General features: G+C 34.5%; 1 protein-coding gene across 1 annotated transcript; it reads left to right on the forward strand.

Annotated features, from left to right (window-relative positions):
* Positions 1–4,279: 4,279 nt before the first annotated feature.
* On the forward strand, positions 4,280–16,854 carry LOC101525144 (sulfotransferase 1E1). Its single transcript, XM_058667258.1, has 7 exons — positions 4,280–4,427; positions 6,623–6,748; positions 7,373–7,470; positions 10,214–10,340; positions 12,252–12,346; positions 14,286–14,466; positions 16,742–16,854. Exons 1-7 carry the CDS (start codon positions 4,280–4,282, stop codon positions 16,852–16,854), a joined length of 888 nt encoding a protein of 295 aa, XP_058523241.1.
* Positions 16,855–18,151: the final 1,297 nt, after the last annotated feature.

Genomic DNA, 18,151 nt, shown 5'->3' on the forward strand with positions numbered 1-18,151 from the left:
TGTCACTGATTATTTTGACCTGAAATAACATCGTATACCATCCTAGGTCCTGGCGTAGAAGTCAAGTTTCTTACATACTGATTGAAAATGAATGATATTCACATTTTTCTTTAGTGGTTATATAATTTTTTATTTTTCAGAGCTGATTAAAATGCAAAGGCAAACATTTTAAATGGAAGATGTTTTCAGACTGGTTTGCTAAGACACAACTAAGTACTTCAAAGTCTATTTTGTCAGATCCCGGGAAAGTCAATGAGTTCTCCTGATAAAGATTCCGTACCATTCTCAGGATTCCTTTTCTTCCCTTTTTTCACTCTTCTAAATTTATTCTTTTGAATATCAACCCCACCGATGCTACTATTCCTTAGTGAATATGTAAGGATCTACCCCTTTCCAACCTTTGCTGTGTTTGCTCCAGGCCTATTCTTTCTCATTTCCCCCTGCACGTCCTCCCTCTCTGTCCCTTGGAAACACTCTGATGGCTCTTTGCCAGTTTAAGAATTTGATTTTGAGCCAAAAGTAAAAAATATAACCATGAGACTGTCTTTATTTTAAACGAATAATCTTGGCTGTATGGCTATAGACATACGCAGGTATGTGCTTCTATTTGTTGATATGTTATAGCACACAGCCAAACCTCACAAATGATTCTCCACCTCCTTCTTTAGCATTCAGAATAAAAACTCACCAGAAGCATTCCAAACGAACAAGTAGTTCTCATTCTTTTTCTTTTTATTTCAGCTCTAAACCTGCGTTGGTACTAGAAGAGAGTTAAACTCACCATTCAGTTTCTTTCACAGGATCATCTGCACAGGTTGTATTTTTTAAGTTATTGGTATTAATATATCTATTTTAACATAGAATATAAATTAATTATCAAAAATTAAGGAGAATAAAGCTTTATTGTAACTTTAATCGATTAATGGTGTAAAGCATTTAAAGTCCTTTTAAAACCATTTGTTGTTAAAATGGTGCCTCAAATTTATATAATGCTTTTGCTGTCTAAAGAGCGTTAACATAAAGTTACAGTTTGGTAGATATTTTGAACTAAACAGTGTACATGAACTTCAGGTTTCTGATGAGGAAACAAAGCCAATAAGGCAAAAACAAGTAGACTAGAGACAAACTTCTAGTCATGAAATTACTCATGTTAAAAAGTATACCAGCGACTTGCTACTCCCATGTTGCTTTCACTAACATTGCTACCTGAAAGATCTCAGATGAGCATGGAAATCTCAAATTTTTAGTACATAACTTAAGGGTGAGTGATTGGTAGCTTGTTCATTATTATTGTTAATTTATTGATAAGGCTGGCTTTTGTTTGGGCAATAGAAATTGTGTAGTTCTGGTATGACAGTATCTTATACTCCTGGGAGGAAAGATTTACACAGAACTGAGATTTGTCATAGGAACCAGCAGTCCTTTCCTTTTGGAAAGAACATTCATGTTTAGTGTTAGTGGTTTCTAAAACATATGTTAAATTTTACATTCCATATAAACAAAAAATTAGAAGCTCTTACTTGTGTCTCCCTCTTTGCTAATGTACAATCTTGGATGATGACTGTCTTGATAGTTTATTATAGAGAACTTAAGAAAGCAAACAATTGGCAGTGGGTTATTTTGGATATTTAGTTTACTCTCTCCATTCAGAAAATTGATGATTCTCTAGAAGTTTCTACAGTACTATGTGTCTATGAAATGCATCCTGGCAAATTCCTGTAATGTATTTTCTCTGCTTTGAACAGAGATGTTACATTATGATTACTATCTGAATGTGTCCAGAGTGCTGCCTTCTCATATATTTTCTTATTGTTTTGTTATGAATTGTAAACTTATATTGTGTAAACATATATAATTTTCTTGATCTCTATCATTTAAATCTCAGTAACTTTTTCAGGCAAGTGTTATTATTATCTTCAATTTGCAGATGAGAAAACAGAGCACAGTTCAGTTTAAGTAATTTGCCAAGATGACAGATTTCAAATAGTAAAGCTATGATGTAAACCAACGAAGTCAACTCTAGTGCTTTATGTCTTAAATATATTCTCTGCTGCCTACAATTTTATGTGTGGAATCTAATATCAATATTTCAATAATGTTTTATTATATCTGATGATACCATGCATATAATATATACTAATTATCTGAATAACATATAGAACATTGTAACTCATATGTTTCTTGTTATATCATCCCAGTTAAATAGTTAGATTAATAAACAGAACATCAGGGAAAAATTTGACACATTTGATAATAAAAATAATAAGTTACTGTACATCATTTAAAATGTATTTTCAATATATTCATGAGTAATAAATTATCAGTTATTAATTAGGAATCTCCAGATGAATAAAATGCCTCAAAATTACTACAGCCAATACATGATGAACTATGAAAGCATGAAAAAATTGTAAAAACCTCTATGAAATGCACATTAAAATATTTTAAAATGTGTTTGTTACTGAAAATTACAACAACTAGATGAGAATGTGGAAAATGGGCAATTTCATTTTATATGCAAATTGATACAACATTTAAATGGTTTGTTAAAAATATTTGTGAGTACATTACATGTGCATGGTTTTTATTTCAGCATCACCATGGGCATGTAAAGATAAATATGCAAAAACATATGCTCAGGTTCACTTATTGTAGGAATATTTACATAAAAACATACAAGAAAGGATAGAGTTTCCATCAATAAACAATAGATTCATCTATGGAATATTCAAACTATGGACTATTTGTCATCCCTAACAATAAATTGCTTAATCATTAAATTATATTTCCCAAATTAGCAAAATGAAAGATATGTTGCTAAATGAATATAAAACATAAAGTAAATTTAGCAATACATCTAATATATATTGTGTGATTATAGAGAGAGGAGGTAGATACTTTTTGTATGAAGGCCAGATGAAAGACTATTTTAATCTCCAATTAGGAGTTGGGTTGTTTCTGACTACAACAATTTCCACAAAGTACATAGTGGAAAGCGGACCTCTGGGATTTTAGCACAAGGTGTTGATGAGGCAGAATTAGGAGCCAAAAATCTCTAAGTTTGTGGCTTGTAGCTTAGAATGTAGTCAGGAAAGCACTCCAAGAGGTCTTCAGTAAAAATCAATGATTGAATTATTTAGTTTGATTTGTAGAACTTGAGTCCTTATGCAATTTTGCCATCAGCTATCTCTTCTTTAAGATTAATATATTTGTATCATATCTATCAATTCAATGTTCTCTTTACTTAAAGATTGGAGTCCTCTATGTTGGAGGAAACATATTAGACAGCTTGCAAGAAGTGCCTTTTATAAAATAGATTCAATGAGAAATGTTAAGAAAGCCACATTTATCACAAATGTATTAGTATAAAACTATAGTACTAGACATCTATCAAGATACTAGATGAAATTAGTAGATTCAGAAAGCTTAACATTACAGAAGGACAAAATTTGTTGAGATGCACTGTCATAAATTTGTAATAGTCTGATATTGGCAGTTGCAAAATGAATACTAATGTAAGTTGCAAGCCAATGAGGGAAATCTGCTTAATTAAAGATTTTGCCCATAATTTAAAACATGACTTGGTTGTCAGAACAACTAGAGGTGTAGTGCAATCATCCTATTCAACTTCATAATTCTAAGGGAAGTTGTTAAAAGGAGGGTGGAATAATTCACTGACCAAGTTAAAGAAAAGTCAAGGAAATACCAGTGACACAAACGAATGAGGTACTGTCAAGATTTTGTGTCGTAGATATAACCATTATCATCTCATCAATTTTGTCTTCTTCTGAATTAAAGAATTTGAATTTTCATTAAATGCCCTATACTCAGAACTCAAGGAAGTTCTGACTTAGAGATATGGCAATAACCATCAAATGTGGCTATTAGCTCTTATTACTTAAAGTGTAAGTCATTGAAACTTTTGCCAAGAAAACGTTGTATTTTGAGACCTCAGCCTTTTTGTAGTCCTAATCTGTTTTGACAGAAACAAAAGATTTTGATCTTACTAATAAAACGCAGCATGTATAGCATATATTATTTATCCATGTAGTTCCTTATTCTTTCATATAACAGACAAATGTTCCTAAAAGGATTAGAATCTCTTCATGGAGGAAGAGTATGTCACATACAAATCTAATATGCTTTTACTCCATTTGCATGACAGCTAAAAGTGCTAACAGGAAAAATTTTAATATACATTATTATTGTTAATAATAAAACCCTGTGAAATAAACAAAAAAGGTAAAACATCTATAAATTTTTAGTGTATTGCTGCAAGATGGATTCTCCCAAATCTGACTATTACAAAAACCTTGATGAGGTCCAAGGCATTCTAATGTATAAAGATTTTGTCAAATATTGGAATGATGTGGAAACAGTACAGGCAAGACCAGATGATGTTGTCATTGTCACGTATCCTAGATCTGGTAAGTCTCCTTTGTGTATTAAAGGGTTTGTTGTTGTTGTTGTTGTTTTTTCAATCTATGAGTTCAACTATTTTGAATAGCTCAAACTAAGTTATTCACTTCTTACATACTCACTCTTTCAATTAAAAAAGAACAGGTGTGGGACATGTGATATAGAAAGTGTCACATTATTGCTCTAGCTCATAGCCATAGTGTAGAAATGGAACCACACACTGACAAATAGATATCAGTGATCACATTAGAAATGTATGTAGTGTAGGTGGATGAACCCGTGTCATTTCATGATCAGTATTTACAACTACCAACTGCATTCTTCATACACTAATGTCATATATATATAGAGAAATTAAGTACTTTTCACAGATACTTTTAAACATTCCCAGCTAATTAGCACCTATTTTGAAGATCTACACTCAAACCTCCAGTTTTCAGCAATACTTTTATACCTTTGAGGTTAGTTCAGTTTTGAAGCATAGTTCCGGAGTCTTACAACCCTATTATGTCTTCAGAGTTTAAAATAACTGTGTTAAGCAGTAAATATGTCACTTTGACTCCACTCCACTCTGACTCTGAAATCCATCCTTTTTTTTTCCTTGCTGGGATTAGTATCAGTACAATACCAGCCATCAGAAGAGGAAACTTACGAATTGTTTCGCTTGCATTCCCCCCTACGTAATTGACCGCTATATTTGCTTATTTAGTTTCAGTGAAATTTCTCATAGTCAGACTCTTTTTAGAGTCTCTTGTACCCTTCTTATTGATCCCTTATTTCGCTGTTGCCTTTGTTCTTATTTCAGAGCAAGTTCTAAAGCATGACCTGATAATACTGAGCTCTTGTTTTGACGCCAATGCCTGTTCATAAGTGCTACAAACAATTAGTATTTTCTTGTGTGTGTTACAAGACATTTTATTTTTGCCATCTGTTTATATCTGTAGAATTGTCCTCATTCATCTATTCAGGAAGACTCTGAAATTGCCTATAGCATTATTTCCAATTATTTTCCTCAGTATTACATCCTTCTTTAAATATCTAATTTTGATTTTTAAATGATTCGTGTGCGTTGTCATCCCTTTCGTACCTCCCACAAATTGTGCACTTGTACCTGTGACTAATACGTCTAAGATCAATTTTCATTCTTGTTGAAGACATTGTTGAATAACTCAACAGAAGCTACTGTGTCAATAGCACCTTGAGTTATGTATTCCTTCTTTGTAGTCTTTTAAATTTCTGTGCCCCTATAATACAATGTTAAGAAAAGAGAAGTTCTGGATGGCTGGTGCAATGGCCTAACTGGCTAATCTTCTGCCTTGCATGTGCAAGCATCTCATATAAATGCTGGTTCACTTCCCATCCAACTTCCTGCCTATGGCCTGGGAAAGAACCACAAAAGACCCAAAGCCTTGGGACCTACATTCTCTTTGGAGAGGCAGGCAGCTCCTGGCTCCTGGCTCCTGGCTTTGGAGCAGCTCTGTTCTGGTCATTGAGGCTATTTGGGAGTGAACCAGTGGACAAAATATCTTTGTCTCTCTTTTTCTCTGTAAATCTACCTTCCCAGTAAAAGAAATAAATCTTTATATACATACACATGAATTATGCATATTCATATATACGAATACATACATATTAATAAGAATATATATGACTATCCATATGATGTATGAACACACACACACACACACACACACACACATATATATATATATATGTGTACGTATAAATAGAGAAGTTTTGTAATCCAACTTTTTTTTCTGACTGTTTAAAAGGCCTTTGGTCACCACAGGGCAGGGATTTGATTTAGACATTCTTATAGACCTGAAACGAAGAGATAGTACATGATCAGTAGTTTGTTGAAGGAACACTTGAGTGCATCAAATTATTCAAGTCCCTTTTATTTTTTGACTACAAAAATTAAAATACACTATGTTATCTGCTTGCACATGTCATAGGTCACCAAGGGCATATTTGGACACATGTCTCACATGTGTGTTCTTACAGTATTTATTCTTATTTACTGATGCTATTTGGGGGCCTTATATCATTAAATATCACAGAAAAATTTTCTTGAGTTTATGGCTGTTTAAACATCATTCAAATAATATTGACTTATGCCGTTTGCTTTATCCACATTAAAATTAAACCCATTGTCAACCCTGAATCATCAGTGGCAGGCTAAGCTTGGTTTACTTTTTTTTAGGCACCACTTGGGTTTCTGAAATTGTATACATGATCTATAAAGAGGGTGATGTGGAAAAGTGCAAAGAAGATGCAATTTTCAATAGAATACCTTTCCTGGAATGCAGATCAGACGATGTGTATAATGGTAATGTTTAAGTTAAATGGAAAAGTTACATGCATCTATTCTAAGGTCTGAATGTGGATATGTGGTATCAAAGAGATTGTGAGAGAAAGTGGAAATTAGTATTTTGTCTTCTACATAGGAGAGCATATAAATCTAGCCTTGATAGGATTTATAGTGTGACACCTATCTGAAATAGAGTAAATAAGGATAATTCTTATAGGAGTTTCACAGACTATCTATTGAATGGAATAATAAATACTGGGATTACAGTTATTAATTTTCAAGGCTACATGTATCCCTAAAGTAAAGACAAAACTGGGAAGAAATTGGAAAGAAAAAGACCATAAGAAGATATCAAAAATTAATTTTTAATTGTAGTATTGTGATGTTTGTGGGTCTATGCATAGAGCTATATATTCATATATATATACATAAGATTGTTAGCAAAATGTTAATAATGATATTTCTGGGTGGCACAAATTTGATTTTCTTTTTCTTTTTAATTTAGTCTATATTTTGCAGTAAGAGTCATTGTAAACACATCATAGAATATTAAATGTGTTTTTGGAACTTATCTATATAAATCTATATAAACAATCCATACTTTCTGAAATCATTTAAATTTTATTTAAAATTTTAAATTAGGAGTGAAGCAATTGAAACAGATGGCATCTCCTAGAGTGGTGAAGACTCACCTGCCAGCTGAACTTCTTCCAGTCTCCTTCTGGGAGAAAAACTGCAAGGTAAGGAGTATCAAATGTTCTCAGCATCTCATCAAACTCTGATCAACTTCAAATGAAATATCACTAGATTTTTTAAAAGATTTCTTTATTTTTATTGGAAAGGCAGATATACAAAAGGGAGGAGAGACAGAGAGGAAGAATTTCTGCCTGATGATTCACTCCCCAAGTGGCCTCAACAGCTGGAGGTGAGCCAATCCGAAGCCAGGAACTTCCTCCAGATCTCCCACAGGAGTACAGGGTCCCAAGGCTTTGGGCTGTCCTCCACTGCTTTCCCAGGCCACAAGCAGGGAGCTGGATGGGAAGTGGAGCAGCGGGGACATGAACCATTGCCCAAATGAGATCCTGGTGCGTACAAGCTGAGGACTTTAGCATCTATGCTATCACGCCAGGCCCACAAGACTCTTACATATCATGAGATTTCACTAGATTATTACATAAATTTGTGTATTTATTCTATCTTTGACTCTCTAGGGTTTGGAGTACAGTTAGTACAACCAGACAATCTAGATTTTAATAGCAGCTCTTCCATTTGCCAGAGAATATTATCGATAAAACAAAGGTTAAACTGTCTAAGGCTGTTTCTTTGTAAGAGGATAATGATAATAACACCTTTTTTACACAGCACAGTGACTAACTGCTTGTAAAAGTGCTTAACATCATGTCTATCACGTTGCAAACAACAGTTGTTGCTTTTGCATTTGTTGTTATTACTGATTGTATCAAGTATCCTCTTTCTGTTACTGTATTTGACAGACTAATCAGAAAAGAACGCCTCAGAGATACAGGAATTATTTATTGAGTGCCTTTCTTGGCCCATTTAAAAAGATTTATTATTATTATCATTATCATTATCATTATCATTATCATCATTATCATTATCATTATATCACTCCCTAAGTGACCGCAATGGCCAGAGCTGAGCCGATCTGAAGCCAGGAACCCAGATACTCTTCTGGGTCTCCCACGTGGGTGCAGGGTCCCAAGGCTTTGGGCCGTCCTCGGCTGGTGCTCCAGGCCACAGGCAGGGAGCTGGATGCGAAGCAGGGTCCCCAGGACATGAACCGGTGCCCATAAGGGATCCAGGTGTGCAAGGCAAAGACTTTAGCTGCTAAACTACTGTGCCGTGGCCGTGGTAGTTTGATTTTATTTTAAAAATATATCTTGCATATACTATAAGAGCTTAATCATCCTACCATCTCATAAGTTATTTCTTCTTACCAAGTGATGAGGACTCATGTAGTTACCCTCTGGTTTAAGTAACCAATATGTAAATATGGCCTTCTCTTCCAACTTCTGCTCCTGATAAGAAGGATTCTCATCATTTTATAGAATATTTTCTGTGTCTATTTATGATTTTGTATGAACTGAGAGTCTGATTTACCATTGAGAGCATTCTTTTCCATCTATAACCTTAAAAAGTAATGGCATGTCCTAAAATCTGCCAAGATCAGCAAAATTATACTTCAACACAACAAATGGTTAAATACTAAAATGAAATAGACATGAGACAGCTGAATGGTACCTTATAGCCATTTTAAGGTAAATAGCAGCCGGTCCTGTATATAAACTAAAATTGAAATGTCAATGAGCTAATCATAGGTTGTGGTTAAGAACTTGCTTTTTTTTTTTTTTTTTTTTTAACATACTGGATACTCAAAACCATGTCAATTCCATAATGTTGCAAATTGCTGTTGATGTTATATTGGGACTCTTAATTGACTGTGATGATATTCTACCAGCTCTAACTTCAGACCAGAAATGGTCTCCCCAAGGAACTGTTCAACCCATCTGGACAATAAGTAGCTGGACTCTATGCTTGGTATACGTTTGCAAGGAAAGAATCTTGATTGAATTTGAACTGTAATACTGCATCAAGGTGGAGGAATCCACCAGGGGGGAGGGGCGTGGGGAGGGGTGGGGGGATTCCCAGAGCCTATGAAACTGTCACATAATGCAAAATAATTAATAAAAAAAATAACAAGAAAAAAATAATTAAAAAAATATACTATGCAAAAAAAAAAAAAAAAGTAATGGCATGTGAAGAAGTAATAAGGAGCTCTGCTCCACTCAAGGAAACGAGTTTTCTTAAGTCTTTCGGATCTAATTCCATTTGTGAGATTCTCTTAAACGCTTCAGTGTTAGAGAAACGCTTCTGTGGCATTTGTCATGTCTTTTACAATGCTCTCCCAAATCACAAGCATGGAATTAGTTGGGACGCACGGCCACTAGAACTAGAACTGGTGCCCACGTGGAATCCTGGTGTGTGCAAGGCAAGGACCCCAACTGCCAAGCTACTGAGCTGGATCTTGGCCCTTTTTTTTTTTTTTTTTGCTTATTACAAAATGCCGCAGAATATTTAAGGCATAAAGGAAAAGAGATAATTTTGGATTATCACAGCAAATAAAGAGTAAAGATGCAAAAGCCAAACACTTTTTAAAATTTATTGTATTTATTTTGAGAGGTAGACACACATGCACCACATATTTACACAGACATACAGACTTAGAAAGTGAAAGAGAGCAAATAAGAGCACTCACAACCACCTCTGCCAAATTACCGTGCCAAATGCTTTTTCTTATTTTTTCCTTATAATTATATTCCTTATGATTTTTCCTTATAATTTGTGTATGCTTTTATATTATGAAAATGCATTGCATTTATAATTGAGTATGTAAATGCTTTTTAAATCTTGATTGTGCAGTTTGTGAAAAACTAAATAGTTTAATATATGATTTCATCTTAGATAATTTATGTTGCCCGGAATGCCAAGGATGTGGCTGTTTCATATTATTATTTCTTCAAAATGGTATCTGCATATCCAAATCCTGGATCTTTTCCAGAGTTTGTAGAGAAATTCATGAATGCACAAGGTAGGAACCACTTCTTCGACTTTAACTCTTAAGGCAAGTGATACATGCTAAATGATGTCTCTGGGAAAATCATCTGCTCTGTTCTGTTATCTTTCCTGATCTTATGTGGAAACAAGAATTCTAACAGTTTTAATGCTTAGAGGAGGCACAAAAGTTTCAAGTGTGAGTGGCAAGTTCCAGATTCTGTGGTCCTAAGCCTAATGTAATATATTCAAGTATATTTGGCCATTGAAAGTAGCAATCTTTCCTCTAAAAATGGGAATCAATGTTTATCTTTATCTTGTCTCTTTTTACTACAAAAGTGATCAGCAACATGTTATTAAAATTCTTCTTGGGGCTCAGCACAAGAGCCTAGTGGCTGAAGTCCTCACTTTGCATGTGCAGCGATCCCATATGAACGTCGGCTGCTCCACTTCCCATTCAGCTCGCTGCTTGTGGCCTGGGAAAGCAGTAGAGGAGGGCCCAAAGCCTTGGGCCCCTGTGTCCGTGTGTGACTTCCTGAAGAAGCTCCTGACTCCTGACTTTGGACTGACTCAGCTATGGCTGTTGTGGTCACTTGGGAAGTGAATCAACAAATGAAAGATTTTCTTCTCTGGATTTCCTCCTCTCTGTTTATCTGCCTTTCCAATAAAAACTAAACAAAATTTAAAAAAATTCTTTGTGAACAAGGTGCGGATGAGGGGGGAAAAGGAGAAAGAATGGCTTTTTTTTCCCCCACAAAATTGACTGATGTTGAATGGGGTCAGAATCCACTAAAAAAAAGTCAAAACAGCTGTGGTAGAATCACTGTTGATTCTGCTCAGTGCATGGTCTGTTTTAACAAGCTTTCATAGACTAGTTATGGCTAGCTGGGCTGAAGTTGTGGACAGGTTTGTCTTCATAGTGAACATTAAGGTTAAGGCAACTGAGTGTTTAGATTTGAGAAATAAAGGATGCAGGTAGTTGAGTATTCATTAAAGAAGGCAATTTTAATGTTGTGATAATAATTGAATGGAAAAATAGTGACATTCATATCAACAGCAAAAAATTGACTATTATAGTAGGTATATATGTTTTGTAATTCATAATATGATTTTTACAAATACGTGCCAAAGCACTCTAAAACATGTTATTTGTCAGCTTTTAATTGGACGAAATAGTTGCACATTGGGAAAAAGAGGGTACGAAAGGAAAAAAAGAGGCAGCATTTTGGTTCTAGGACACCCTCTTCACTATCTTCTAAAACTCTGGACTGAGACTGACACTAGGAGAACCTCTCTTACTATCTAAGCTTCTAGTGGTGTAAGCAAAACTCATCATAGTTTCCAAATTCAGTTGTAACTGGTAAACTGAAGACCTGGAGTAGTCTTTAAGTAGTTCTAGTAACTCAACTTGTTCACCTAATATATTCTCTCTCTCTCTCTCTCTCTCTCTCTCTCTCTCTCTCACACACACACACACACACACAGAGAACACACACACACACACACACACACACACACACAGAGAGAGAGATAGAGAGAGAGAGAGAGAAAGAGGTGGTCTCCTATTTGCTGGTTTAGTCCACAAATGGCCACATTGGCCAGATATGAGCCAACTGAAAACCAGGAGCTTTTTGTGAAACACACACACACACACACACGTACACATGGCCCTAGCAGTTTATGCAATGTTCGCAGAAGGACTGGATAAAAACTATGTGTGGTGGGGAGGAATTCCCTTAGCTTTTCTCTGTCATAATCATGCAGTGATGAGACAACCGACCAGGTGTTCTGTGTTTCCATATGGGCATTTCTGTACATACCTCTCTCATCACAGACAACTTTGCTCATGGATGGTGGTTGTGTTATCAATTCACACTTTTTAAATGCTTTTATACTTCTTTCTGAGCTGAACAGAGATCATATTATGATTTTTTTTTTCTAATTTTAGTTCCTTATGGTTCCTGGTATACACATGTAACTTCTTGGTGGGAGAAGAGTAAGAATCCACAAGTGTTATTTATTTTCTATGAAGACATGAAAGAGGTGAGAATTGAAAAAAAAGACAACTTGGTAATTTCTAAGATGTTAGCTTTTAGGAACATTCTGGATACAAAAATCTATTTATATACAGATGACAATAATTTGCAAGAATTTAGAGGAAAGTGATTCATATACTTTCATATGGATTTGAAGCTAGTACATGAAACTTCTTTGAATGAACATATTTGAAATTGAAACTTCAAAAATTTCTTTAGATAAAATTTGAAAGAACTTAAGTTCATGAGACCTAGATAGTACAAACACACACACACACATAACCTTACAGGCAAGTAATTAGTTGGTGATTATACCTAAATTGTGCAATAATCAGAGACTTAGAAAATTATATTAAGTAAAAATGAAATAAAAACTACAACTGGAATATTCTGTATTCACTTACTCCGTACTTTGGCCAACAATAACTGTGATTAGGTTTGTTCTGTATTCAAATCAATGAGAAGCTAAAGAGTGAAAAAATTATTTTTTCTTGTTTCTACAAGGTATTAATCAAAAAGTGAATAAAGTGTATAAACCTGATACAAACTGACAGGATGTTTGAGTCAGATAAAGTAAACAAAACAAAAATAAGCATGTAGTGAAATAGATTTACTTGAAGTATTATATAGCAAAAAAGAACATCATCTAACTAAAACTGTGATAGTCCTGTATAGCATCTAAAGAGAAACAAGAGATAAGCTGAACTTCAAGAAACAGGTATAATTATTTAGGAGTAGGATTTAGACACAGCTTTCTGCATTGAGAGAACTGTGCACTAGAATAAAAGTTGTTTATATTACAAATAGATACCTGAGCTATTTAGCTGAATAGGGTATTTTATAGGAGTGGCATAGAAATATGAAGTTTCTAGGTTAGGCGCCTACATCAGGGTAGTTCAAAATGTGTTCAAGAGTGCAACTGCAAGAAAAATCTATTCCAGTGAAACCAATGATGGAATTGATGGATAGGTTTTCATAATACACATTTTCGATGAGCTTACTGAAGATTCCTTGAGCACATAAATTTCAAAATTTTCGTTACCATGTTCAATTTCTATTTTGTTTCAATTTCTACTTTTTTGAAATTCCTTTGTTTCTGTGATGTTAAGCTATATATTTAGTACAAAAACAGAATAGATATGCTTTTTATACCTTCTCTTAGTTTTTAATAAACTTCTTTTCTTATTGCTGCTCACTTACTATTCCAATAAACTAGGAGAAAAATGAAAGTCTTTTTCATCTGTTCAGTACCCAGATTTGATCTTCAAAGGGCACAATAGACTTTGAGTGTATTTATGTGTATATTTGTGTGTGTGCATATATATATATATATTAGTACATACATTAAGCATTTATGCATATCATTTCACTTAAACTTTCTGATAATATTTGAAGTAGTTTTTGTGGACGATTGTGCTTATGTGTGTAATAGTACATGTTTCATAATTATAACATGTCATTATAATGTAAAAGTCAGGATTTAGCACTCAGATCTACAGGTTTAGAATCCGAGACCTTTCAGACCGTTGATGTGGGCTCAGGTGGATGTCCAGCTGCTAAGGACATCACGCCATGGTGGGAATGTGTGAGACAGGAAATGAGCAACTGCATCACCAAAGAACAAACCAGAGTCACAAAATACTGTCCCACATTGTCATTCCAAGTGCACATCCTAACACACGCAAACACCTGTTGAAGATTCCCAACGAGCTCATCACACTGAGGATCAAGTGCCTAACACACAAAACTTGTTGCTGAGAACATCCACGCCCACAAGCAGTTCTTTCTACAAGGAAACACTTCTCCAAGGAATTTTCATGAGAAGTCTAATGCCAGTATGAATGAAGAAAAAGATGACCTTTTTCCCCCACATTAAAAAAAATCTAACCAGCATTAAATTTTTGCCAGTTTAATGACGTATTCTTCCAAACTTTTCTTCTTTCAAGGATATCAAAAAAGAGGTTTTGAAACTGGTACAATTCCTGGGGAGGAAGCCATCAAAGGAGCTGGTGGACAAGATTATAAAGCACACTTTGTTTCAGGAGATGAAGGATAATCCATCCACTAATTACACAATTATGCCAGAGGAAGTCATGAATCAAAAAGAGACATCCTTCATTAGAAAGGGTAAGCACAGCATGTAGTATTTCACTGCTATGGAAAGTCAAGTTTATATGATTATAGACAAAATCTCCTGGGAATTATTCATGGCTGTGGACCCAGGCCTTTTTTTTAATCTTCAAAATTATTCTACCTTTAAGTACATTACTTTTTGAGTTATACTAGAGAAGCTATTCCTACTAAGTTACTATTACTTGTCGATTGCAGCATATTATACAAAAAATGATTAATGGACACTCCAGTCTCAGCACCAGCAACATTACTGCACTTCGATAGCTATCTTTTATGTCACCTATTTGCATTGGTGCTGTATCACATACCTTATATATTTGTTTATTATTTTTAAAATTATATTATAAATTCAGGGAGAAGAGTCAACTCTCATTTCATTTTGAGATGAGGAAGCAATTTGAACGGTTAATCAGTTTTTCTTCTTTATTTCTATTTCTTCATTTTCTTGGACAAGTGACAGAATTTTCCAGGGTTAATTGGCAAAGATAGGAATTCACATACAACTCTCTTTGTAAAAATATCAAAATAGAGTGAGATGAAATCCTGCTCAGAAAGAGATATGGTCCTATATGGCACAGTAGGCTTGTAAATAGAAAGGCAAGTGGATATGCAGCGCAATGAATTATTTACAGAAAAAAAAATAGAGAAAATCTTGCACTTTCAACCAGATTGTTCATGGGAGGAGAAGTTAAACTTTTAAAGGCGAAGAATAAGAAATGTGCCACTGGGCACAGAAAGTACCTGAAAACAGAATTAAATCTCAAAAATCAATATTTTAACTATCCACCCTTCAGACTAGCTCACCTTTTCCAGAATTTCTGTATAAACATAGTTCTTAAAATGGTTGCAATATGTGCAGAGGGCTATTCACTGGGCTAAACTTAGAGTGTGCTCAGTACATCTAGCACACATTTTCTACCTTCCATTTTGTGGATTATTTCAATAGGAAAGCATAAACCTCCTTGATGTGTGGACAAATGAACTACCAGTTTCTCTATAAATAAATTAATTTTCTTCTGCAAGGAGAGCTTTGAAAGTGTGACTGAGAGCAAAAGGAGGTCTTAGACCATTGTGGTAATCTAGGTGGTAAGGTTGAGAAGCTTTCACCTTTGGTAGTGCCTGCAGGAGAGCATAGGGGGCAAATGATACACACAAAGCTAGTCTGTCCATGAACAACGCATTACATGTGTGAGGAGGTACCTTTCATATTTATTCCTTGGATATCTGGTGCTTCCAATATCAAGGTTATGATAAGGTATAAAGAAAACACAATTTAACAGAATATGAATTTTTTTGGAAGGAAACTACTTTGGGATATGTATGCTTATATTCAGGTGACAATATCATGTAGGCAATTTAATACGGAAATATTAAGACTTGATTGATTTTTACCTATAATAAGATTATATAACCTGTATAGAGTAAATACAATGTGGTTTTCATCCTGAGACCAAAACATCTAACAAAAAACTTGTGAAAAAAAATGAAATAGAATAAGAAGGATGACACAGAGAATGGAAATTGTAAGATTATTTTTAAAGAAAGATTTATTTTTATTGGAAAGGCAGATTTACAGAAAGAAGGAGACACAGAAATAAATATCTTCCACTCACTGGTTCACTCCCCGGCAGCTGGGCGGATCCAAAGCCAGGAGCCAGTATCTTCTTCTGGGTCTTTCACATGGTTGCAGGCTCCAAGGCTTTCAGGCATCCTTCACTGTTTTCCTAGGCCACTGGCATGGAGCTGGATGGGAAGTGGAGCAGCCGAGACACATACCAGCACCCAAATGGGATCCCTGTGTATGCAAGGCGAGGACTTTAGCCACTAGAATATTGTGCTGGGCCATGAAAGATTAATTTTAGACTGATTAATTAAGTTAGAAATGATCAGCCAGGAGCTCCAATTAAATTTCCACATGCGTGTTAGAAACCAAGTTATTTCAACTATTATCTTCTGTCTATCTAGAAAAGCTAGCAGGAAGCTAAATAGGAAACAGTGCAACCAGACTGGAATCAGGCACTCCAATATGGAATACTAGTAATATAAGTGCTGGTTTAACCCACTATACCACCATAACAGATTTTGTTTTGTATTTTTTAACCAATCAGGAAAAACCACATTTGTAAAACTATCTAAATATATTACTATTGTATGCACTTATTTCTAATATAAAATATTGTAAGGAGTGATTAATGCAACTGAATGTGGTATTAGACAATCTCAGGACAGTGATTTGAAGTGTTAATATTTGCTTTTTTCTTTTTTATAGGGATTACAGGTGATTGGAAAAATCACTTTACAGTAGCTCTCAATGAAGTATTTGATATGCATTATGAGCAGCAAATGAAAGGGTCTTCACTGAAGTTTCGAACTGAGATCTAAGAATAGTTTTCTATTCTTAACGTAGATAAGATACCGATTCTTCACTTTTTTACCTTAGATTGGTAGGGATGCAGCCTTGTGAATCAAACACGTATGTAAAGGAGAAATAAGATCTATTGTTCTTGCTATTCTGTCGGCTTGTTTAATTCTACTTTCCTTTCTTCACTGATATTACATAAAGTTATGACCTATAGGTATATGTTAAGTTGCACTAAAGATAAACATTTTGAACTATTTCATGCTTTTTCCATTTGGTAGTAGACATATATATGTATGATATATATGTATGTATGTATATATACATACCTATGTATATTAATATTAATATTAATAATTGCACATGAACATGGAAGACTTCAGAAGGAAGATTAAAATAGGTACCTTTTTGCCATAACTAAACCTAATCATTCCTTTTTGATTTTTTCCTTTACTTCCTCAGAAATAGCTTAATTTGAAATGCAACTTACACAAAATTTAAAGCAGTATTGATTTTCAAATAAGCTTGATGAGTGCTAATCCTAATATACTTCTTTGGCGAATTTGAAATAATTATGTTTTAGAGTTCCTTCTGTCATATATACAATGTAATCTAATCTTTGCAAAATAAGGTTCTAAAATAAAATGTGGAATTCAGCAGTAGAATAAAGCAAAAATACATGAAAAATAATTAAATGTTTCAAATGAACTTTGAAAATGGTTTATTTTATTCCTATTTGGGAGGCAGAGCAAGAGAGAAAGAGCGAGAGAGTGAGAGAGAGAGCATGCACGCCAGAGAGTGAGAGAGAGAGAAAGAGAGAGAGAAGCAAAGACAGAAAGAGATCTTTCTTTCCTGGTTCACTTCCACACAGCTACAGTGCCTGGCCCTGGCCAGGCTGAAGACAGGAGCCTGCGTTTGCATTCTATCTGCCACACGTATGACAGGGACTAAATATTTGGCCTCCCACTACTTTAGCAGGCATATTAACTGGCACCTCATGACACAGACTAATAGCATTGTAACTGGTTCTGCCAGTTTGTTTATTTGTATAAAAATACTTGTTCTCTTGATAATTGCTCTGTCAGCAATACATTTAGTCAATGTTGTCTTTCCCTGAAACAGAGAGCATGCAAGATGACGGCATTTATTTATTTATTTATTTATTTATTTATTTATTTATTGTCTTCACTAGAACAATTATCTCTTTAACTTATCAATTAAATGCTCAAGTGTCAGAAGTCTGTATGATTAATTTTTCTACTCTTTAAAGAAAACTCTGAACAAATACAATTAATGTACAATGGCTAAAACGCGCTTAAA

Source organism: Ochotona princeps, chromosome 7 (assembly GCF_030435755.1).
Source record: "Ochotona princeps isolate mOchPri1 chromosome 7, mOchPri1.hap1, whole genome shotgun sequence".
Taxonomy (NCBI): domain Eukaryota; kingdom Metazoa; phylum Chordata; class Mammalia; order Lagomorpha; family Ochotonidae; genus Ochotona; species Ochotona princeps.